Source organism: Phyllopteryx taeniolatus, chromosome 2 (genome assembly GCF_024500385.1).
Source record: "Phyllopteryx taeniolatus isolate TA_2022b chromosome 2, UOR_Ptae_1.2, whole genome shotgun sequence".
NCBI lineage: Eukaryota > Metazoa > Chordata > Actinopteri > Syngnathiformes > Syngnathidae > Phyllopteryx > Phyllopteryx taeniolatus.
The window spans coordinates 37,976,533-38,002,421 of record NC_084503.1 but is presented as its reverse complement, the minus strand read 5'-3'; the positions used below and the strand labels follow the sequence as shown (position 1 = coordinate 38,002,421).

The following is a 25,889-nucleotide window of genomic DNA, read 5'->3' as shown; positions in this document are numbered from 1 at the left end:
ACTAAAATGTATCTATGATCATACAAATAAAACATCATTAAGGTACAAACACTTACCTTGCAGTCCATTCATTTCAATAGGTTGTTTTTAAACCAGTGTATGGAATGGGTTCTCTGAGGAAACTAAATTGGAACTCTTTTTTGTGTTTTTGTCTGTACATCCGGCTGCACCAAGCAATATATATATATATATATATATATATATATATATATATATATATATATATATATGTATGTGTATATATATATATATATATATATATATATATATATATATATATATATATACACACCGTGGTTAATATATATATTATTGCAAAAGATTATGGTACAACATTAACTCCAACGGATGGGGAAGAGATTGATAAAGTTTGAGGCAGTGCTCATTCCATCCTAAATGTAATATTTTTACCGAAGAGTATTTTATTTTTATTTTTTCTGGTTATGTCACAATAATTTGACTACTGGAACTTTGAAAATCACTTTTCCGCTTTTCCCATTTACTCCATATTACACAGCGATGACATTTGTGGTAATGCGGTACCCATTAGATGGACCTCACACAATTATTTGCCGTTAATATAAATTATAATGTGCCATTGTGGCAGTTAATCAATACCAGTGGGTTAAAATGATGGATTTAGACAAGCTTTTGTCTGGTGAGCGATGGAAGGAAATGAGAGCTCGGGAAAAAAAGATATTTCATTTCAAAATAAATTATAAAAGGGTACATTTAAGTGCAAAAATTGGCAATAGAGCGACGTATTATGTTATTTAAAATCCGACACACTCCTTTAAAAAAAAACCAACTCATATGATCACATAATAACGCTCCAATTAAGCAAAGATAATTTTGTTCTGAAAATATTCACCGGAAATTTGATGCTTATTGCATGGTCAAGTTTCATCAAGTCTTTGGCTGTGTTGGTGATGACACAAACTTACGAGCAGAACTACTCATTAATCCCCACACGCGTCGAACATTAAACGCAAATAAGTGGTGCCGACTGAATGACAAGTAAGATCGAAACTAGCTGAACTAATACTAGGTCACTGCCTCCCGTTTAATGAGCTAGCGATCTAGCATGAAAACATGACTGTTAGCTGTGTCGCTTGTTGACATGCACTGATGAGCCGATCTCCTTTATTCACCTTAAATGGTAACTACATGATTCGAAACAGTTACGGATTTTTCAGATAATCAGTAACGATATGTTTATTTCATTTGATGGAGTGATCATTTATCGTTGCCCAATATGCTAAGCTCGTTCAAAGAATAGGAGTGCAGTTCGAATGTTTTGATTATTGATCTTTTCCTGCACCCTGCATTTAGGCCTGGTTGCGAGATAATTGCATTTTTTGTTTGTTTGTTTGTTAAAAGAGATCAAATATAAGAGCTGTATAAAAGGGTTTTGATTGACACTCTCAGAGGGTTATTATTTATCAATATGTTTATTATTCTGGGTGTAATTTGTAGTGGTGTCGATATGCACTGCATCATACTGGGAGCTGTTTCTAATATTTTGACACACATGGACTGTAGCAAAAGGCGGTAACAGGAACAGTACTTGTAATGATCATCGCTGGTGAAAATGACCACAAGCTTTTGCCGTTTCATCCACTGTTACATCATAAATTATTATAAGTATTGTTGTAAAACACAACATATGTGTATACTTGCTCGCTTAAAACCTGCAAATGTTGCCCGGTCAGCTGAGTTGAGTGGGCAGGTACTTGAATAATGAGTTAACTTTTTACGTCACAAATAAATGGAAATATGATGCAGTCGTTTTGCAAGCCTCATTGCTGTTGATTGACTTTTGCCTTCAATGGACAAAGCGCATAGATGTCAAACTTAATGTCACAGACTCATTTTGACCTATGTTAAGCATAAAACAGTAGGAAAAAAATGGATTGTGATGGAAGGGGATCTTCAGGTTTCACACGTCTCCCTCCCTGTTGTGTTGAAAACAATTGTTGCGGTCCGAAAAGTATTTTACACATCGTAGCCGGCGCTGAAGACATCACACTTCTAATTATCAAATTGCAGGATGTCGTTCCATTGTGTAAAAGCATACATAGTTCCTTTGGCTCTTTTGAAAGAATTATTATTATTATTATTATTATTATTATTCATTCATTTTCCATACCGCTTGTCCTCATTAGGGTCGCAAGCATGCCGGAGCCTAACCAAGCTATTTTCGGGAGAGTATTGCTATTATTATTATAATTATTGTTATTATTTTGAGCTCCTGTTTCCTTGCCAGTGTTGCTTGTTGTTTCTCAGAATAATGCTGCTGTCGTAGTGCAGATGTAGCTCAGGCTGCAAACTACTTGAGGTTAGTTATCACCAGCGCCTCTGCTGGAGAAATTGAGCAGACGTAATATGACACTATAATGTCCATTATCTTCTGTCCTGTCTTACTCAGATGTAGCCGATGAAATGGAGTATGACGAGAGACTGGCACAATTCCGCCAAACCCGCCTCAATCCCTTCGATCGAGGAGAGAAAGACGATGGTCCCCAAAGGGGAAGGACGCCCCCACAGCAAGGTAATATTTAATATTTATCACGACTCACTGTTCTCAAGTGTGGATTATAACTTCACTTGAGGGTCATTGTTACTTTTCTTGGTTTATCCGAGAGTAATGCAGAAAAAACAACAACAAAAAAGAAGAAGACATTTAATTAGTTCCTAATGAATTTATCTAATTGAAGCCTAACAGAGAGTTAAAATGGAAATGTAGAAAAATGTGTCCTGATCTAGAAAAACAATGAAAAATAATCTGCTCCAAACTCAATCTTTCTGGATCATAAAACCTGTATTATTTGTGGCTTATTAGCAAAAACAAACAAAAACACAAGGAAAAAAAAAACGCTCAGTTCACTGAGCCAAATTTAATTCTAAGCTACTGTATATTTATTGTTATTATTAAATCATAAATGACGAAAGCATACTTCATTGAGTCTAGGGCTGGGTGATATGGCCCCAAAGCAACACAAACACATGCAACAAGATAATGTAATTTGGGGAGCAATAATTGTACAGATCTCCATCCATCCATTTTCTACCGCTTATCCGAGGTCAGGTCGCGGGGGCAGTAGCTTAGGCAGGGACGCCCAGACTTCCCTCTCCCCAGCCACTTCATCCAGCTCTTCATAGAACATAGATCGACCGGTAAATTGAGAGCTTCGCCTTTTGGCTTCGCTCCTTCTTTACCACAACGGACCGATACAAAGTCCGCATCACTAATTGTACAGATCTGAAAACTAAAAATTAAAACTCAGTCAAGTAAGGCTTTTTCTGGTTGACATATGAAATAACATACTGATTCATTCCTGGTTTTCCTGTTGTGTTATTTTCTCTCTTGATATATTCATTTGCTTTCTAATTTGCTTTTCAAAGCACTTATTCTGGTGTTTTGCTACTCTACATTTCTAGTTGGGTTAGCTGTTAGCGTGACTTCTTCTCCTTCTGCTCTCTCTTCTTGCTCGGTGTGTACATGATTAGCTTCTCCTTGTCCACCTTTAGTGATAATGACACATTTTAGAAGTGTAGTCTTATTCGCTGCCAAGGGTGCAAGGATTAGTGACATAGAGGACGCTCTGCACCGCGTTTAGCCGGAGTTGGAGTTTAGTATAGGAGTTGGCAGTGAGCAGCAAAGACAAAATAGTTCTGGCCCATGTATTTTTCTTCCTAGTAGGTCTACAGTAAAAAAAAAAAAAAAACACTGAACAAGAAGTAAAAGAGCTGTACAATTTCCACTAACATCAAATGCTCAATTAAGTAAGTGGAAATATTACATAACAAGCTGGTGATTTCAACAAGAACTAGTAGGCCTTAGTTATTTCTTAATTCTGTGACAGTTGAGCTTCTGTATAGCCCAGAGACTCGAATGTTGAATTAATTGTTGCAGTATGATTTCGTCTTGGAATAAGGATTGTGGAAATAGTTTATCTGAAATAATATAAAATGATGTTGATTGTTGACTGGACCCACTGGACATTACTTTTTGCCAAAAGGAAGGGAACGTTTATAGAGGGGAAACAGATTAAAGTGCTGACATGATTCCATGCAGCCAGCGATTAGACTGCAGGAGAGAAAACTGTCACAGTCTTTATTTTGTCATTTTGCTAGGAAGTCTGTGCACCCAGGAATTATAAGAGTTGGGAATGTTTTTCTTTGGAAAAAAATCATGGGATAGTGGATTATGAAAAGTGAATAACCCATTTTAGATCAGTTTATCATTTTTTTAAGGATGTTGCAAAGGCAATTGCTTGGCCAGAGGAATTGAAAATCCTACGCAAGCATTAGTTCAGTAACAGGAACAAGTTAAAACAACATTAGTAAGGGAATTGGAACCGTTTTGACTAAAAGTTAGGCTGTGCTGCCGGTATTTTCAGCTTCATTGCCTGCTCTTTATATGTTTTGCTCAGAGGTGTACGCAGGTAACGAGTATTTGTTTGAAAAATGTTTTTTGTTAATCTCTCATTCGTGTTGTTCCAGTTGTAGCCTGCTTTGCAAAATCCAGTCAATATGCAATGTGCACCCCCAAAGTTGAGCCCCGTGCCCCCCCCCAAATCAAGAAGTCTTCTTTTCATATACAATGCGCACCCATGTTTTTCTATCAATTCATGTTTATATGAGAAAAAGGTTAGTGGTGATCCACTTTTAATTAGTATTTCCAATCAATTCTAATCACTTATATTATTCGTACTGAGATGTACTTGCTCCTAAATAATGTCCTTAATACTGTAGTGCACTCTAGTGTTTAGTTTTGACATTGCGGCACATTTATTTCTATAGCAGTTTAACAACCACAGCTATAACAAAGTGCTGTACAGAAAACATAAAAGACAATATTTAAAATAATACAAAAATAAATAATGCAAATATTTTCCAATTAAAATGTACAAGAGCTCCTGTTACATTGTCATTTAGAATATTGCAGAGTATTATTCCAGCTTGCTGCACGTGTGAAGCTGTTGGTAGATGAGAGAGAGGCGCAACAATGAAGTCTCCAACAACAAGTATGAGGGCGCCAAAATCATCGGCTGGAATCATAGATGTCTCTGGGCGGGATGCTGAAATTATAATCTCGCTATCCCAGCATGCATGACATCACGCACGTTTTCTACAAGAGCAGTTCGAATGTAAACAAACAGCTGCAGTTTTCTAACACCTGATAGTTCATGCCTTGGTGAGTAACACACATACAAAAGGAATGGGCCAATTCTCCAGTCCCATTTAATCCTCTTTCTCGCTTTACTTTATCGCCGGCTCTCATCGCTCTCCATATCTCCTCGGGGAATGCATTCTTTGCCAAGTGGACATCAGCCGGCCAGCTCCATGCAGGCGAAGCTCATCGCGGTTTTGTTATCGTAGACAAACGGCGAAGGTCAGATAGCGCCGATAATCTCTGCTCAATAAAATACCACCGCTAAAACACCGCAATAGTGCAAACGGCTTAACATGACGCAAAAAGGGTGGAAAGTGGAAAGGGAGAAATTAACAGAGCTGTTGTAAAGAGGCTACCAGTGAAGGTGCACACAACAAGCACCGATACTCCCGATATGCCCATGAATGTTATGGCGAAAAACAGTCTAAAATGGGTTAGCATGACAAAAAAGGGTGCAAAAGTACAAATTGGGGAGAAAATTAGTGCATCTTTCATCACTCACAAGATTTTAACTAAACTAAATATAGACAATAATACACAACATCAAAGTCACAACATGAGGATTGACTTCAAGCAAAGCAGACGCAATCACATATTCACTGAACAGCTGGTGAAGATTGATATCAAAATGAACTGATTCTAAATAGGCTTTACACAATCAGAATTTTTGGGACTGATCAACGAGTTTAAAAAAACGATAACCGATCCGATCACAAGATGGAGGAATGTCTCTATTTAAATGACCTGTTCATTTACGGTATATAGTTGTGTGCTTAATTGCTCCAAAAATTATATTTACCGTATTTTCGCGACCATAAGGTGCACCGTATTAAAAGGCGCAGTCCCACTTACGGGGTCTATTTCTGTATTTAACACATACATATGGAATGCAACCCTATGGGGGCACAAACCACTGGGAACCACATATCTTTTTTTTTTGTTAATTATTATTATTATTATTTTTACCTAATGCAGCCCTATGGGGGCCACAAGTCAGTGCAAACTGTAGGCCGGTCCCAAGCCCGGATAAATGCAGAGGGTTGCGTCAGGAAGGGCATCCGGCTTAAAACCTTGCCAAACAAATATGAGCGTTCATCCAAAGAATTCCATACCGGATCGGTCGTGGCCTGGATTAACAATATCCGCCACCGGCGGCGTCAGCCTGCAGGGCGCCGGTGGAAATTCAGCTGCTGTGGGTCGAAGTCGAAGAAGAACAAAAGGTGGAAAGCGGGTTCTTCGGCAAAAAGAGGAGAGGAAAGCACAGAGCCTAGAACTGACTGTGGGGATTTTGAATGTTGGGACTATGACAGGAAAATCTCGGGAGTTGGTTGACATGATGAGGGGCAGGGTTTAAATTATTTTACCATGGTGTAGATGGGAAGAGAAATGGAGTCAGGGTTATTTTAAAAGAAGAGTTGGCTAAGAATGTCTTGTAGGTGAAAAGAGTATCAGATCGCGTGATGAGGCTGAAACTTGAAATTGAGGGTGTTATGTGTAATGTGATTAGTGGCTATGCCCCACATGTAGGATGTGACCTAGAGGTGAAAGAGAAATTCTGGAAAGAGCTAGACGAAGTAGTTCTGAGCATCCCAGACTGAGAGAAAGTCATGATTGGTGCAGATTGTAATGGACATGTTGGTGAAGGTAATAGGGGTGATGAAGAAGTGATGGGTAAGTGGGTAAGGGACAGATGTGGGTAAGTGGGTAAGGGACAGATGGTGGTAGAATTTGCAAATAGGATGCAAATGGCTGTAGTGAACAGTTTTTTCCAGAAGAGGCAGGAACATAGGGTGACCTACAAGAGCGGAGGTAGAAGCATACAGGTGGATTACATCTTGTGCAGACAATGTAATCTGAAGGAGGTTACCGACTGTAAGGTTGTGGGAGGGGAGAGTATGGCTAGACAGGATAGGATGGTGATGTGTAAAATGACTCTGGTGGTGGGGAGGAAGATTAGGAAGACAAAGGCAGAGCACAGAACCATATGGTAGAAGCTGAGACAGGACGAGTGTTGTACAGCTTTTCTGGAAGAGGTGAGACAGGCTCTCGGTGGACAGGAGGAGCTTCAGAAGACTGGACCACTGCAGCCAAGGTGATCAGAGAGGCAGGCAGGAGAGTACTTGGTGTATCTTCTGGCAGGAAAGGAGAGAAGGAGACTTGGTGGTGGAACCTCACAGTAAGGGAAATCATACAAGGAAAAAGGTTAGCTAAGAAGAAGTGTGACACTGAGAGGACCGAGGAGAGGCGAAAGGAATACATTGAGATGCGACACAGGGCAAAGGTCGAGGTGGCAAAGGCCAAACAAGAGGCATATGATGACATGTATGGCAAGTTGGACACTAAATGAGGAGAAAAGGATCTATACAAGCTGGCCAGACAGAGGGATAGAGATGGGAAGGATGTGCAGCAGGTTAGGGTGATTAAGGATAGAGATGGAAATATGTTGACTGGTGCCAGCAGTGTTCTAGCTAGGTAGAAAGAATACTTTGAGGAGTTGATAAATAAGGAAAATGAGAGAGAAGGGAGAGTAGAAGAGGCAAGTGTGGTGGACCAGGAAGGCATTAAAGAGGATGAAAAATGGAAATGCAGTTGGTCCTGATGACATTCGTGTGGAGGTATGGAAGCATCTAGGAGAGGTGGCTATGGAGTTTTTGACCAGCTTGTTCAATATAATTCTAGTCCGTGAGAAGATGCCTAATGAATGGAGGAAAAGTATGCTGGTGCCCATTTTAAGAACAAGGGTGATGTGCAGAGCTGTGGCAACTATAGAGGAATAAAGTTGATGAGCCACACAATGAAGTTATGGGAAAGAGTAATGGAGGCTAGACTCAGGACAGAAGTGAGCATTTGCGAGCAACAGTATGGTTTCATGCCTAGAAAGAGTACCACAGATGCATTATTTGCCTTGAGGAGGTTGATGGAAAAGTACAGAGAATGTCAGAAGGAGCTACATTGTGTCTTTGTAGATCTAGAGAAAGCCTATGACAGAGTACCCAGAGAGGAACTGTGGTACTGCATGCGGAAGTCTGGAGTGGCAGAGAAGTATGTTAAAATAATACAGGACATGGAGGTGGCGGAAATGAAGATGTTGAGGTTCGCTCCCGGAGTGACCAGGTTGGATAAAATTAGAAATGAGCTCATCAGCGGGACAACCAAGGTTCGATGTTTTGGAGACAAAGTTAGAGAGAGCAGACTTCGATGTTTTGGACACATACAGAGGAGAAACAGTGAGTATATTGGTAAAAGGATGATGAGGATGGAGCTTCCAGGCAAGAGAGCTCGAGGAAGACCAAAGAGAAGGTTGATGGATGTCGTGAAGGAAGACATGAGGGCAGTTGATGTTCGAGAGGAGGATGCAGGAGATAGGCTTACATGGAAAAGGATCACGCGCTGTGGCGACCCCTAAAGGGACAAGCTGAAAGGAAAAGAAGATAAGGCGCACCGTATTATTGGGCGCAGGCATGGTAAAACATACACTAGCTTAAAACATACGCTAAGCATGCATGCTACCGTATGTTTTTAAAAAGGCAGCGGGAGCAAAACTGAGTTTGGTTGTACTTTATTGAAGTATCTAACAATGTAAACAGTGAGTTCGGTTGTACTTTATTCTACTTAACAAAAGTATTTAACAATGTACTCACGTTATTTTTTTTAATCAATCCTCATCCATAAATCCATGAAAGTCCTCATCTTCTGTATCCGAAATGAACAGCCATTTGCCATCAAACATGCCGGGATCCCTTCCGTCATTGTCGGAGTCAGTCTCGTTGCCGGGGGGCTGTTCAGCAATGATGCTGGCTTTCGCGAAAGCTCGGACAACAGTCAAAGCAGATACCGTAGCCCAGGCATCCACTTGCGAACCATGGATTCGTTGATCTTGAATTCTCTCGCAGCTGCTCGATTCCCATGTTCCTCCGCGTAACTGATAGCTTGCAGTTTAAACTGTGCTTCCTAAAGGTGTCTTCGTCGGTGCCATTTTCAGGGGTCCTTAGCCAATATATACCTACTGGGGGCGTGCCTTTAGTGTCCTCTTTCACGCGCACCCTTCCCCCTTTAACGTCCGCATGCTGTCCTCAGTCACGTCCGCCTTCCTCTATATAATCAGCATGTCGGCAGGAAATGCTCCTAGTCAGTCAAGCGGCGCGCTCATCAAAGTCACACAACAACATTTACAGATTTTGGAACTCGGCGCACACATAAGGCGCGGCGCATTATAAGGCGCGCCGTCCATTTTGGAGGAAATTTAAGACTTTTAAGTGCGCCTTATGGTCATGAAAATACGGTACAATAAATAATGTATCTTTGTTCCTCTATTTATGCCAGTGAGGCTTAGTGACAGACAGAACAAATGAAGGGTCTTCTATTAGATGGAAGGACGTAAATACAGTAATTAATGTATCCACTTTTTGTGACATTTTTGTTTGTTGGTGTGCCGGGAGATTTTTCAATTGTAAAATATGTTCCTTGGCTCCATAAGGTTGGAAATCACTGCTCTTGTCAGATCGTGTATTCTAATCAGTCAGGTCAAACCAACATTACATGAAGGAAATAATGGGTGCTAACTTACTGAAATTAAATTACTTTATTTTACTTTACTTTTACTTCACTCACACCGAAACGTTAGAGCATGATTCGAGAGAACGGCGGCATGTTTACGTACAACCGTTCGTGCTACCACTAGCTTGATAGGCTACATAACGTTTTTGTTGCCTGCTTGCGAGCCGTATCGTATTAAAAGTACGTGAACATACCTCAAGCAAGCCTTAAACGCACGTCCTCTCCTGTCCTGAGCACCGGTGACCAGTGTTTTTAGGGCGCAGGGTTCGGAGGAACAACTCATTTACATGAAACTTTGTGCTTATTTCATTTTCTTTCTCTGTTGAATGTTGCATCCACCTTAGGATATTGCCAATCCTCGTTAAGGTTATAGTTTGTAGCAGCTTTTACAGACCATAAAAATATAACACCAGCTAGAGTAAAATCCTTTGCGTGTAACCACATTAAGCCTCTACTAAATACTAAAACATTGAAGACATATTATACCACCACAAGTAATCTCATATTCATGTCATAAGTATTTAACATTTTAGGGACAAAGCAAATGGTGGACATGGGAGAAAAATGTAAAACGTCAAGTGATTTCGTAACAGCTTGTAACAATATATTGGCGTGAAAGACACAAAGAGATGGAAGATCAAAGTTCAGATAATTGGTGAGCACCAGCGGTTTTAATGACACAGTGGTAGAGTCAGTCACGCATCTGCTTCTTTTAGAATATTAGAGAGGTGATTCAGTGGATGAGAATTTATATTAGTGACAAGTAATGTGTATGTATCTAAGTAACATTTTGTTTTTTGCCTCATGGTCTTGCTTTTGCAGAAACAAGACAAGAGCTGTTTACTGGGACCAGAATCCAAAGTTCAGACGGAACCATGGATCTTGGTCTAGCTGAGGACCACTTCTCCAGACCTGTGGTAACCAGTTCTGTATTTGGTTAATATTGTATGATATTCAAATGAACTTGGTTGCTAAGCGTTTACAAAACAAAACTGTGACAGTACACCAAAGTCAAGATTCAATTCGTATCTCGATTTCTGAACCACAGTAACTTTAATGCTCCAATACTGCTGACCTTAATGAGCTTAGAGGGGCTGCAATTTCAGGGTTACTAGTAGTTTTTTTAAAATTGATAATAATAATTATAACTAAAGTAACATTAATTCTGATAATAATAATTACATTTGGTAGCACCGTGGCGCATATCGCTGTTCTGCCATTTCAAAGACGACAAAGTGTCAGGATTTTGCTTTTGATACGTGTATCATTACAAGCTTATTACAGACACCAATTTTCATTCTATTCTTTGACCGCAGGGTTCATTTGTGGCCTACGACATAGAGCAGTTAAAACTGGCCATTGAGGAATGCAAGAAGCTGATCGTGGAGCTGCCAGAACACTCAGAAAGACAAAAGGACACGGTGGTGAAACTGATCCATCTTCGGCTTAAACTGCAGGAGCTGAAGGTTGGTTCTTTTGATATCAATCATACTCATATATAATGCAAGTTGAACAAACTGATGGCTGTAGTACATCTTTATATTGAATGTAATCAATATATGTGATGCTTCATCCACGTAAAGCGCTGTAAACCTAGAAACATTGAAATGGTACTGTAAATTGTGCACGTTTGTGTCTTATTATTATTATTAAATGCTATTAAAATGTGAAACTCATTGAACACAAATGTCTGTGGGCATTACATGTCAAGGAGGATGATCGAATGAATGTCAATACAATCTCGCTGTTTTTATTTTGTTCAGTTCGCGCGTCATTTGGCAGAATTTTTTTAACGTATCTGTCTGTTGCGGAAAATCACTACTATCCGCTTTAATATTGCACTATATTTGGCCTCCATGTCATTCAAAATCCCCAAATAGGGCATCTCACTCAAATGTATAATCACAGTACAGTATAGGGCAGTAAAGTTCAGTCTTCTTTGTTGAAGGAACCCTGGCAAAGCAAGTCCACCATCCCTCACAACAGCTGCTTGTCCAAGCCACCATATGCGTTTGTAACACTATTAACGGTGTTGAATATGTCCATGTTTTTGGAGAACACACAGGACCCCAACTCCTCATTCACTTAAAAAAAAACTGTCAATGGTTCTTGTGAAGAAAGAAAAAAAAAAAAAAGAAGCTCTTGTGTACTTTTGCTGCGATCGGCTGCTCTTCGGTCCCTACTATGCATTGCGGCATGCTTTTTCCATAATAAGGATGTTAATCATTATTGTTTGTGTGTTAATGTTACCCGGAGTTTGTTGAAATTTAACTACCTGGTTAAATTTATGTTGCACCTTGTTACACGAAAACCTTGACTGTGACTTGTGTGCAATATACAGTCCCCTCCAAAAGTACTGGAACAGCAAGGTCAATTCATTTGTTGTTTTTGTATACTGAAGATATTTGGGTTTCAGATCAAAAGATAAATATGAGACAAAAGTTCAGAATTCCAGCTTTTATTTGTTGGTGTTTACATCGAGATCTGTTAAACACCTCAGGACAGAGCACCTTTTGTTTCAAAACACCCACTTTTCACGTGAGCAAAAGTATTGGAACATGTGACTGGGTGTTTCTAGTTGCTCAGGTTTTGCGTTTTTGAAGGATTGCTTAAACATTATATAGTGCTTGTTTTTGAGTTTCACCTGTGAAAACTGCATTTACTGGTAAGCAAACATGAAGACCAGAAAGCTGTCTATGGGAGAAAAGCAAACCGTTTTGAAGCTGAGAGAAGATGGAAAATTGATCAGAGCTATTGTACAAACCTTGGGCATTGCCAATACAACAATTTGGAATGTTCTGAAAAAGAAAGAAACTACTGGTGTACTGAGCAACAGACATCGAACAGGTCGGCCAAGGGTATCAACAACAGTTGATGACAGAAACATTGAGAGCTTTGACACCCAAAGACAAGTCAGTGACATCACTGCGAACCTCCACAGGGCAGGAGTGAAGGTATCACAATCCACTGTTCGAAGAAAGAAATATACAGGCCATACATACCACAGGATGCAAACCACTCATCAGCAAAAAGAATCAGAAGGCCAGATTGGATTTTGCTAAGAATTACAGAAATGAGCCTGTTTTGGATCAAAGTTTTATGGACTGATGAGACCAAGATTAACCTCTACCAAAGTGATGGAAAGGCCAAAGTATGGAGAAAGAAAGGATCTGCTTATGATCCAAAACACACAAGCTGTGTGTCTGTGAAGCATGGTGGAGGTAATGTCATTGCTTGGGCTTGCCTGGCTGCTTCTGGAACGGGCTCATTAGTCTTGATTGATGATATAACTCACAATGAATGAATGAATGAATTCTGAAGTCTACAAAACCATTTTGTCTGGCAATTTACAGAAAAATGCATCCAAACTAATCGGGGAAAGCTTCATCATGCAACAAGACAATGACCCAAAACATACTGCCAACACAACAAAAGGACTTCATCAGGGGGAAAATGGCCAAGTCAATCACCGGATCTTAACCCAATCGAGCATGCATTTTACCTCCTTAGGAGACTGAAGGGAGTTATTATAATTAAGGTTTATGCCACCAAATATTAAATGTTATTCACTTTATTTTAATAATGTCTGTTCCAATACCTTTGCTCACTTGAAAAGTGGGTGACTTCAAACAAAAGGTGCTCTGTCCTGCGTTGTTTAACACATCTAGATGTAAACACTGTCAAATAAAAACTGGAATTCTAAACTTTTGTCTCCTATTCATCTTTTGATCTGAAACCCAAATGTCTTAAGTGTACAACAAAAACAAAGGAATTGGCCTTGCCGTTCCAATACACGATAAATTTTTTTCAAAATATTTTCACGTTTTCCCTTTTTTGGAGGACCCGATGCCAAAATTGCTGATTGGCGGTATATACCTGCTTATTAAAAAAAATTGGGGGGGTTAAACTTTTTTTTTTTCATTGCTGTTATAACAGGCACTAATTATCCGCAGATTTTCGCTATTTGCGGTCCGGCCCGGTCCATTTCGCTCGCAAATAGCGGGGATCCACTGTATTGTGGAAATCTGCTGTTTATAGCGATCGCTTTTTGAAAAAACAATTTTTTTTTACAGTGTACCGTACTGTAATGCTCTTACTGTAATGGGAAAGAATAGTCATAGTCGCTAATAAGCTTTTCAGCCGTTTCTTGAAAGCTGGGAGTACAGTAAAACACAAGCACACTCATGCAGGAGCTGCTGTCGACCACAGCTCACACCCCAGATACTCACACAAATACTCACCAAGGTCACACACCATCAGGCTCCACCTCTTAAAGGCATATGCATGTATCAAACAGACACTAATATAGGTACAGTATTTTCTATACATTCTTTGCTTGCAATTTTTGCAACTTTTCAAATAATGTTCTTGGCACTGTATTTCCTATCAGGATCCAGATGAGGATGAGCCTAATCTGAGAATGGTTCTAGAGCATCGATTCTCTAAAGAAAAGAGCAAGAGTGTCAAACAAACCTGTGACAAATGTAGTACCATCATCTGGGGCCTCATCCAGACATGGTACACCTGCACAGGTGAGGCACCCAATCCACTGCACAGTCCTGATATACCAGCTATTAGTACCATTCATTGGGACTTTCAATTACACAGCGAAAATTGTTTTAATCTGATGTTGCGCTTTACATGGGCCATTGTACAATTTTACTTTTTCTTACTTTTTTTGCATGTAATCCACCTATGCAATGTGTGTCATATATGCAAGAGTAACAACTTCAAATTGTCTTTTGGCCCAACAAAATTTGGCCCAACATCTACATCACTTCCAAGACAATGTGATGGGATGTAATGTCACGGGCATTCACTATTAGTTTTTGGCCTTGTTGCTCACGTGTAGAGATTTCTCCAGATTGTCTGAATCATTTGAAGATATTATGGACCGTAGATGATGAAATCCCTAAATTACTTGTAATTGTATGTTGAGAAACGTTGTTCTTAATTTGTTAGACTATTTGCTCACAGAGTTGTTCACAAAGTAATGAACCTTGCCCATCCTTGCTTGTCAACGACAAGCGTTTCAAGGAAGCTTCTTTTATACCCAGTTATGACACTCCCTTGTTTCCAATTAACCTGTTTACCTGTGGAATGTTCCAAACAGGTGTTTTGTGAGCATTCTTCAACTTTCACAGTCTTTTGTTATTCCTGTCCCGTGTTGCTGACATCAAATTTAAAATGAGAGAATATTTTGGAAAAAATAAAATAAAATCATCAGTTTGAACGTTGCATTCTTATCTTTGTAGTCTATTCAATTGAATATAGGTTGAAAAAATTTGCAAATCATTGTATTCTGTTTTTATTTACATTTTACACAACGCCCCAACTTCATTGCAATTGGGGTTTGTAATAGGCCTTCCCACCACTGGAATAAATATATATATTTTTAAAAAATACCTGTAATAACATACATCTCTTAAGTTTGGGATCGTGTCCGCTTGTGAAGGTGTACCTAATGTTGTGGTTGGTGATTATAGTTATTGCACATACTCGAGGTTTGATTCCATTCTCACTGTTACGGCTTTCTCCTATGAAGTTGTGTTTCATTTTGGAGCGTCAACTAAATGCACCAATTATTCGTTCATATCTTTTATTGTCTTCTTCAGGTTGCTATTACCGCTGCCATAGTAAGTGTATGAACCTAATCACTAAGCCCTGTGTGAGGTCAAAGGTCAGCCATCAGTCCGAGTACGAGCTCAGCATCTGCCCCGAGATCGGACTGGACCGCCAAGACTATCGTTGTGCGGAATGTCGGGCACCGATTTCACTGAGTGAGTATGAACGTGCATTGTGCTTTACCTCAGAGCACAGTAAATAATTCACAGGTAAGATACAAATTAATATCAAGTCACAGTATTCAAATGGTCTTCTTCATTTTTCTGGAATTTTTAGTCCATGCCAAAACAAGCAATCTATATCAGCGGTTCTCAAAGTTTTTACACCAAGTACCACCTCCAAAAATTACTTAGCTCTCCAAGTACCACCATCATGACCAACATTAAAATACAGTAGCTTAGTAGGCCGTAGTAAGTGTTCATCAAATATTAATGTGTTTCGCACATAAAAATTCAACACAAATTGCCCCTAAGTTAATGTTTAAACGCAAACCACTCTTTAAAGTTTAAATGGAGATGTATTGAACTTAAAAGTTAAATATACTTTAACTGTACTTTGGCAGTGATTCTTTTACACACCACTGCAGTCAGTAATTTGTATGATCCCTTAGTGGGGAAATTTGCTTTGCAGTGTAGGGTGACACTGACATCAATACCAATCATGCCAAAAGATATAAATACAACAATTAAAAACATATGAAGATAATCGTCAATAAAATTGGGAGCCTGCCGTACCTGTACCACTGAGAATCATTGATCATCGTTAATTATTCTTTTGGTTCAGCAACCTACTTGCTCCACTTCCCAATTTTCTTCATTGTCAAGCAGTGATTACTTGGTGTACTACACACTATCAACTGCGACGGTTCCTGAGGTTTGTGCATTTTTCATATCTGCACATCTAAAAATACAGATTTTTCGCTTTGAACAGAGAAGGACTAGAACTTCTTATAGAAGGAAATCCAACACAGATTACAAATCAAAAGATGATAAAATGTGTGTCAAGTGTAAGCAAAATGGTGGGGTTATTTAAGGAAAGCGTGAGTAAATAATGAATGACGGCATATTGTCTGAACGGCAATTTAGTAGGTACTACAATAAGAGTTGTGGTATTTCACCGGCGGCCCTTCCATTTATTTTACACGCCTCGTGTCTTCTCACAGTGCTAGACTAGTAAAACTCAACAGGGTCGTCTTTCCTCGCTGATTCCACCAGGCCTGTTCCCTTGGCTGTGGTTTTGTTAGATCGTGGGTATGGTCATGGCAATCTTGTTTGAATATTCATTTGCGTCACTAAATATATAACGAGGCATTTGGCTACCTCAGAGAGTCACAGTTACTTCTGCCGTTTACCCACATTTCTTTGAATTTCCTCACTTTGACATTCAGAGCCCTTGACAGAAATCACATCACATCAACGCCCGCCTCAAATTTGAAACAATATTCCTTGACGGATAAACAGGAGAATTGTAAATTGTGACAGAAGGGTAAGAAATCATCTGAATAAAATTATATTCGCTTGAGGAAAGATCTGATGATCTGATCTGGAAACAAAAGCGTTATAGTGGATGACTGGCTAAAAGTCATCAGTGATGAATCACTGTGCATAAAGAGATACTAAAAATGTTGTCAGGTGCTATGTTTCAAATGAAACAGTGGATATAAAGAGTCTACACGTGATCAAGTGATCATCAAGTGGAGAAAATATGGCACAACAATGATGTTTCCAAGAGCTGAACTTCTCCGAAAAAGTTATTAAAAGACAAGAACAAACGATGTCAGGGAGGCTGCCAAGAGGCCAACAGTAAAGTTGAAAGATCTGCTGGAATTTCTGAAAAGTACTAGCTGTTTATCTCCATTCTTCTTCATTGTTCTACATTATGGGTAGGGTGAAGTTTGAACTTTTTGGCCATAATTCCAAGAAGTATTTTTGCCGCAAACAATACTGTTCATCATCAGGAAAACAGCATACCAAAAGTAAAGAATGGTGGTGGCATTGGTCCCCCCCCCCCCCCCCCCCTTTTTGTTTTTATATCACAACATCCTGGCATTTGAGCAGGGGGGAGTGTAGACCTTTTAAATCCACTATACATTGGCATGCAAATATTCAGGCACACACTCATTCAATAAAATGAGAAGTCTCTTTCCATTTGATCTGAAGCCGTTTTGCCTGTGGACACGTTGTATTATTAATTAAAAATATTTTTTTTTAAAGTTAGACAGTCCTGTTCAATCAATATCATAACATGGTCTAAGGCCGGGGTGTCAAAATAATTTTTGTCACGGACCACATCGTCGTTATGACTTCCCTCGGAGGGCCTCTACAACTGTGAACCCATATAAATGAAATATTACCTCATATACTGTAATTATATAGAGTATACACAACACATTGATGCCAGCAATTGAAGCTTTCTTCAGGTTCCTTAGATTTATATGAAAAATTAACTCCATCCGTCAACAACGCATCTCGTCCTGCCATTCTTGTACTTCTTCTCTGACGACACAATGTAATATGGTATATCACGGTGCGTGACCATCGGTTGGCCACTACACTATGTAGGGCGCTGAATTTGATCACTAAGCATTCGGGCACCACTACAAACTGGCGTAACCACTATATAGTGATTAGGGAGTGATTTCAGACACAGCAAACGATTCTATTCCACCGCTGATCTCGAAGTCTCGCGTGGTAACATGTGATCTCACAAAACCGAAGATAAAGAAACACTTCAGCATACGTGCCGATGTTTCCCGAGTGTTCCCGAAGGTTGCCAGAGCCGGCAGCCTTGTAAAATGAACGTCGCGAAGGGGATAAAACGGCACAAAAACAAGTTGATTGTTTTTTATGTGTATTCCGGGCCTAAATCATCTCATGATGCTGGTCAACTATGATAAAATCGCCTACATTCCCAGTTGAACAGATCATGCAAATATGTCCCTGAAGTGAAATTCTTAATGAATATAATATATTCACTAGGCCGATTTGGTTCCTTTTGTTTTTTGTTGTTGGTTTTTCTGAACAAAAACGACATAGTCCAATATTTTTTTATAACCGTTTTCACAATTCACTTTGGCAAAAAGTAAAATTGTGCTTTTGCGTTGTATTGCATGTTGTTTCTTAACTAATAATTTGCTCATGGCAGATCATGACTTTTTCATTAGGATGTACACTATACTAGGGGCCACTGTGGTGCATAAAAGTAACCTGTGTCTTCACCTTAATCCTCCTTGCACATGCCTGTGTATATTCTCCCGTAATCGATTGGCATTTGGAACTGTTCACCTTGACTAAAATATCAGTTCTTGCTGAAGGAAAACACCCCCAAAGCATGATCAAGCTAGACCAAATTACCACATATTATAATTTAAAAAACAAAAAAGGTTTAGTGCTGACAAATTACATCATTTTAAAGAGGAAATAGTGTTCTTAAAATGCACATAAACACCGTTGACATGAAAGAAAGCAACCCGGATTTCAATCTTATTAAGACTGTCTGGACAAGAGTCCAATCTGGACAAGGGCCCATTCTGTGTTGTCGTCAATTGGTGTTTCTAGGAAGTCTTCATCAATCTGTAATGTTCAGCTGCTGAAACACAGCTGTTTGGTTCCATTTTGTTTGTTTTACTTGTGGAACAGTGTCTCCAATGTGCACTGTCAGGAAGTTTTGTTTAATGCAACATGTTATTCTGGTAGGGGGTGTACCAAGTGAGGCCAGGCAGTGTGACTACACTGGCCAGTATTTCTGCAGCACGTGCCACTGGAATGACACAGCCATCATCCCAGCACGAGTTATCCACAACTGGGAGTTTGAACCACGCAAGGTACCCTCCGATACTTCTTTGCACTTCATATCTGTTCTATAAAAGAGAAGAACAGTATATGGTGAGGTCAGCAGTGTAGCCACAGTTACCTTGAAAAAGTAACTTAGTTACTTTACTGATGACTTGATTTCAAAAGTAACCGAGTTAGAAAAAGGTAACTTTTTAGTTACTTTCAGCAGCTGCCGAGTGGCTTGAATATCACTTATCCACTGTACAAAAAAAATAGCATTAGCTTAACCGTACCCATTACTTGGTTATGTACGCCACACAAGTTACAGAATGATGTCATCAACATGAACAAATAGCTTAAATATTAGTGTAGTTGAAGCCACATTAAATCAGCAACTTAGATCAGACTTTACATTCCAACACAGTACAGTAAGTACCTAAACGTAAACAAGCACACAATTCTCGGTACATTTTTTTTTTTTTAAAGACTCTTAACTGATAGATGAATGCCGATTGTGGTCCATGAAGGCAACTGTGTGTGTGTGCATGTACGTAAACGTGAAAGTGAATGACACACACACACACTTAGCACTTAGCACTTACTACGTGAAGTCAGCCGTGCAGAATGTTAAACCAGCTCACAGTCTGGAATCCAGACAGAGTTGAAAGTTCTCACTATTCATTCTAAATATTTTTTAACCTCAGTATTGTAAATCCTTCAGTGAATCAGTCCTTCCCCCCCATGATCGATTTATGATCATTCTCTTCGGTATGAATAATTAACCCACAATGCATTGCACGTTTAACACGCCAGTAAAACTGGATACTGGATTCTTAATATGTAAATAAAAGAGTAACAACAATCAAATACACTTTTTACTAAGGAAAATAACAAAAATAGTGTGGCGACAGTGAAATTGTGCATTTCTTTGCACTTTTATGGTACTGCACCGTCACTGTGCATTGTGTAATAAAGAATCACGTCCCAATCGCTTTCTTCCATTTGTTGAAAAAAAAATAAAAGAGCGGTCTCTGTTAAGTGCTTCTGCACAGCTGGACTGGTTTTTTTCCCCCAAACACCTGCTGCAAATTCGTAATTTGACATTGATGATGCTAAAGTAACTATTGTTGGTTTGAAGAAGTAACTGTAGTCTAATTAGTTTCCCGGGAAAAGTAACGCGGTGCTTTCCTCGTTACTCAAAATGGCGGTATTTTGGCGTAACGCCTTACCGGCATCACTGGAGGTCAGCACTTGCAGATAGGGCACCAAAAACAAATGTAATAAAGGAATAATCTACAGTACAGTACAAATTGAGAGCTTTTCTTGTGTCACCAACAGTGAGTCAGCCAGTTGTGATTTATGATATTTACTTGGAATTGAATTACACGGCCTCATCTGAGGCATTTGGCAATTTAAAGAAGTTGATCTAGGGTCACCAGAAGGATGAAGGACAGTCACATGATGTGTGTTGCCAGTCTATGAAAGTGATACTTTGCGTGTGATATTTTTCAGACTCTTGACTGTTCCTCATCCAGGTTTGTCGATCCTCACTGCGCTACCTGGGCCTGATGATGTCACGGCCTGTGCTGAAGCTGAAAGAAATCAACCCGCTGCTCTTTAACTTTGTGGAGGAACTTGTTGAGATAAGAGTGAGTTGGCAGGAAATGTTTTGAGCCTTACAAAGATTTGAGATAAAAAAATGTTCATCAGTGTTTTCTAAAATAAAACCTTGGTTAACGTGTGATAATTTTTAGCTATGAATGTCCTACCACAATACAGTAATTTATTTAGACACAGTGACCTTTACTTAAAATGTATGCAACATTATTTTTTGGGGCAAACCAATTGGCCCACATATTTTTGAGGAGGCCGATAACTTAGATAACTAAGAAAAGTTTTGTCTGATATCTTCTAAGAAATGTTTTGTCTTTTCAGTCAACACAATTTTCATTCTCAGGTCATAGAGCACGTTAAAAACACCAAAGATTTTGTGATTTTTGTTTACAGAAACTGCGTCATGATATTCTACTGATGAAACCCTATTTTATTACCTGTAAAGAGGCAATGGAGGCTCGACTTCTACTTCAGGTGCAAAGTCACATTCCTTCTCGCTTTGACATACAGTGCATAGTTCTGCTACAGTGTCATCTCTCGGTAGCATGTCCTGTACAGCAGCACCATCTAGTTGGGAAAAGAAGATGTTGGTCGAACGGTAATCTCTTTATACCCAATGGTCCTGACTCCTCATTTTACTACTTTTTAATTAGTTGCACATTTTTTATTGATATATCTACCCATCCAACCATTTTCTATCGTGCTTGTCCTCAGCTGACTGGGCAGTCGGCAGTGTACACCCTGGACTGGTTGCCTTCCAATCGAAGGGCACATATAGACAAAGATTCACGCTCACGTTTACACCTATGGACAATTTAGCTAGAGTCCTAGATTAACCTAACATGGATGAACCACACAAGACCTGGTAAAACATGCAAACTGAAACTCAATCGAGGCTGCATTGTAACCCTGAACCACAGAACCGTGAGGCAGATGTGCAAATCACTGTCAATCATGCTCCTAAATATTTACAGAAATCATCAAAATATTAACTCTAATTGGAAAATGAACACACTTGTACACAAATAAGTCCAATGCCCATCTTGATGTAAAAACCTGAAAAAGGTCTTGATGTGCGTTCGTGTATTTGTGTGTGTGTTTTATTCTTTATGGTGAGTGCATTTGTTGTGAGACAGTCGTACTATGCGCACAGGATGCACTAACCTGCATTTGTTTTGGGTTCTCGTTCTAGCTTCAGGACCGCCAGCACTTTGTGGAAAACGATGACATGTACTCGCTACAGGATTTGATTGACATCTCCAGTGGCCGACTGAGCTGCTCCCTCACAGAAGTCCACACCACATTCGCGAAACACATCAAGCTGGATTGCGACGTGAGCACTCACAAAAAAACACATGTCACTATTGTCTGTCTTTGTCTTTTTTTATTCAATAATAATATTAGGTACGCCTGAAAAATCTAACGAGAGCCAATACATCAAATATATTGCCTTTACAAAGATAATAATGCTCAAAGTTGATTGACTCCGTCAGAGCACTTTTAATGCACTCGTACTAAAATTCAGTTATGTTAAGGTGTACCTAAAGAAGTGGCCGGTGAGAGTATGTGCAAGTGGAAAGCAGTCCTGAATCATTCCGTCCCATTTTGTCTGTGTGCCTGCAGCGTTGCCAGGCCAAAGGCTTTGTGTGCGAGCTGTGCAAGGAGGGAGACATCCTCTTTCCTTTTGACAGTCACACCTCGGTTTGCCACGACTGCTCAGCCGTCTTCCACAGGTTTGTCGTCAACGGTCAGCCAATTTTGAAATAAAAAAACCCATGTTCTTGAATTGTATTGAGGGAATTCTTTACATGATACTAATCACTCAATGGTGCACTTGCTGCTGGCTGGAATTTATGTATGAACTAGGAATAGAAAAGAAATATCCATTGTATATGATCTGTAAGATTACCATAAGTAAGTGGTGCCTTGAGATACGAGTTTGATTTGTTCTGTACATCACGCTCGTAATGCAAAACACTCATCTCAAATCGTCTTTCCGAAATTAAATGAATGCAAATGCCATTAATCCATTCCAGCCTCCTTAAAAAAAGGTTTATAATGTATTGTCTAATAAAGAAAACAGAACTGTATAATATTTACTTTATAAAAGGTAGAGTAATAACACAAATTAAATAGAATGTAAAGAATTAAGCAGTTTATGAATCACGATTGATTCATTTGAACTTCTTCGCGTGTGTGCGATATGGCCACATGGGGCAGTATAATACAGTAATTAAAAGAAATTACTAGAAAGAGTAACAACTACTGTAAGTGACTGTAAACTGCATTCATGCACTTTTTTAACAGAGTATAAAGAAAATACACCTGAGTATTATTATATTATCTGTCTACATGTGTTGATGAAGCATTTGTGTTCCAATATGTTGCTGAAAGGGTTTTAACATTGCGACAATCGATGATATTCGTTCAGGCGTCTATGGTGTTTTGCATTGTGTGTTAGCATTAAGCTAACGGAAAGCAAAGTTGTGTGATAGTTTTAAAGGTCCTGTATTTTGTAGTATCAAAGTTATTAATATATGATCCATCCATCCATCCATTTTCTGAGCCCCTTCTCCTCACGGGCGTGCTGGAGCCTATCCCAGCTATCATCGGGCAGGAGGCGGGGTACACCCTGAACTAGTTGCCAGCTAATTGCAGGGCACATACAAACAAACAACCATTCGCACTCACATTCACACCTACAGGCAATTTAGAGTTGTCAATTAACCTACCATGCATGTTTTTGGGATGTGGAAGGAAACTGGAGTGCCCGGAAAAAACCCACGCAGGCACGGGGAGAACATGCGAACTCCACACAGGCGGGGCCGGGGATTGAACCCCGGTCCTCGGAACTGTGAGGCAGACGCTCTAACCAGTCGTCCACCGTGCCGCCTTAATATATGGTAATATAATATATAAATTTAGTATAAAAGTGTCAAATTTCATTTGAGAAAAAAATACACCTTTGTTTTGTCATACGAGTGGCCAGAAAAGCCCCCTCTTGACAGCGATTTGTTTGGCCCAGTTTTGTATCCACTTTGTCCATATTTGGCAAAGCCCCCTTTCCTCTGATAGTTTGCCTCCATGTAGAAGACTTACTTGTGAGAACACAGGTGTTTGTTATGTTGACAGTGCTAGCTCGGGAGCGCAGAGGTAGGCGGAGATCTTCGGTAGTGATGTAGATAAGCTCAAGAAATTTTAATGACCTGATTTGAGGTGTCTTGGCAGAAAAACGTCTGGATCTCAGAATGCATGGACAATTTTAATTCATTTTCTCGTTTACTGAGGCACCGTAGAGGCAATATTACATCCCAGATACTATAACAAAGTTGGCTTGGCAAAATACGGGACCTTTAAATACACGTAATTTATTTTATGTTTGACAATAAACTTGAACTGAGAGTTGCAAAAAAAAAAACAGCTTGAAGCATCTTTTTTTTTTTTAAAGATTGTTCACTATCTGCCAAACTGCTGCTTGTTGTGAGGTGAATTGAGTTCGCCGCCTATACAGCGCTCATATCCCAGCATTTTGCTCATAAGTCAAAGCAAAAAAAATAATCAGCCGAACAATGACTTTCGGTTGTCTGGTCACTCATATCTCAAGGCATCAATATATTTTGTTATAATGTATATATTAACAATTTACATGATTTATGTAAGATAAAGTTAAGAATTTGAATTGCCTGTTTGAACCATTTGGACCTGAAGTAATTGTGCCCAAGTTGTAGTATTTAACACTAGCAAAGCCATCAATGTTCAGTGGATAACAGATGGTTTTCTTTCTTTAGGGATTGTTACTACGACAACTCGACAACGTGTCCACGGTGTGCCCGGATGACTGAACGCAAACAGGATGACGACACAAAAGATGCCTGAAGGACCACATGAAGGAACTTGAGGTTGCACTTGGCTGAACGAGGTTGTGTACATAGAGGAAACCTGGTTGAGTAGCAAGCAACTAACATTTTGTCATCTCCTGCTTTATTTATCATCCTGCACGTTACATGCAGGAATTAAAAGCGCCAATATTATTTAGCTTGAAGATTGGTTCAAATAAAATCTGAATTGTAAAGATGAAGATGCTACATATCCAGTGCTGGTCCATCTATTTAACACGAAGCAAAATGTATGCATTTTTGACATTCAAAGTTACAGGGTTGTTTGTCTATTATTCCTCATAACTTGAATTATAGTATAAATGTGCTAGTTTTAGTAAGGATACATATAAAGGTGCGTTAGCTTGCATTCCATATGGTGACTTAGTTCCAGAGAGATGTACCCAAGTGTATCAAATCCAGTAGATGTGAATACTTGTGCACAATGTGTGCCTATGAGATTTGTCAGGTTACAAGAAGCTGTTAACCAAATGTCACAATACTCTTGGCAATGTGTTAATGGTTTTTATCATAATATACCTAAATCACATTTTAGCCAAAGGATGTCAGAAGACACCTTTGATGATGTGGAAATGTTGACCTAATATATTTGTTTTAAAATAATGACTCTTTGCTGTGTTATTTTTCAGCATGATGCACTTACTTTTTTTTTTTTTTTTTTTCTCAAAACAATGGACATCCGTGGTGTCAGTGAATCCGATTCTGTTGTAAAAATCAATGTTTTGAGTGACGCATGAATAAAATATTGTAATATTTGAAGGTATCTGTTTAAAGTCACTGCCTCTTCCATCATTCTGGAGAAGGTCTTACCCTAATGTGCAATTCCTTGACACAAAGTGTGACAATATAGTTTGATGGTGTACTGATAACATTCGACTATAGAATATGTGCCTTGGCTCAGTAAAGGTTGGGAAACACTGGATATACTGTATAAAGGCCGCCTCTTGAGTCTGTCCTGGACAATACATTGTATAACCACCAATAATCTGTCCATTTTCTATCCTGCTTGTCTTTATTAGCGTTACAGGTGAGCTGGAGACTATCCCAGCTGATTTCGGGCGAGAGGTAATCTTGGACATATAACCAGTTGCACTGATTTTCACACATAAGACAGTTCACACAGCCAGAGTGGAAAGTTTAGGGGTTGAGTGGAGGGGTGGGGAAATTGGGGTGTCAAAAACAACCCCGACTCGAATCTCACCATTTGGTTCTGTATCCACATCTCGCGAGACTTCGTGCTTGTGC

At 39.4% G+C, this 25,889-nt stretch overlaps 1 protein-coding gene across 4 annotated transcripts; it reads left to right on the top strand.

Moving 5' to 3' along the window:
* Window positions 1-883: 883 nt before the first annotated feature.
* Window positions 884-25,403, top strand: def8 (differentially expressed in FDCP 8 homolog). 4 transcript variants are annotated; one of them, XM_061766093.1, is made up of 12 exons: window positions 884-1,017; window positions 2,429-2,551; window positions 10,559-10,653; window positions 11,053-11,202; window positions 14,127-14,268; window positions 15,352-15,516; window positions 19,057-19,184; window positions 20,670-20,783; window positions 21,142-21,222; window positions 21,941-22,081; window positions 22,372-22,481; window positions 24,537-25,403. In XM_061766093.1, the coding sequence occupies exons 1-12, from the start codon at window positions 1,011-1,013 to the stop codon at window positions 24,622-24,624; spliced, it is 1,344 nt and encodes a 447-aa protein (XP_061622077.1). In that variant the 5' UTR covers window positions 884-1,010; the 3' UTR covers window positions 24,625-25,403. The 4 variants fall into 4 exon arrangements, with proteins under 4 accessions (XP_061622077.1, XP_061622078.1, XP_061622076.1 ...); XM_061766094.1 differs by having other exon boundaries at window positions 897-1,159; window positions 22,372-22,495; XM_061766092.1 differs by having other exon boundaries at window positions 899-1,159.
* The last annotated feature ends 486 nt before the right edge of the window (window positions 25,404-25,889 follow it).

What these genes read in the sequence shown, in the direction of transcription:
- def8 (XM_061766092.1), top strand. Translation starts at nt 1,129, where the DNA reads ATGAGCCGATCTCCTTTATTCACCTTAAATG. An exon ending in AAGGACGCCCCCACAGCAAG is followed by an intron (nt 2,552 to 10,558) that starts GTAATATTTAAT and finishes TTGCTTTTGCAG; the next exon opens with AAACAAGACAAGAGCTGTTT. An exon ending in AGGAACTTGTTGAGATAAGA is followed by an intron (nt 20,784 to 21,141) that starts GTGAGTTGGCAG and finishes TTTTGTTTACAG; the next exon opens with AAACTGCGTCATGATATTCT.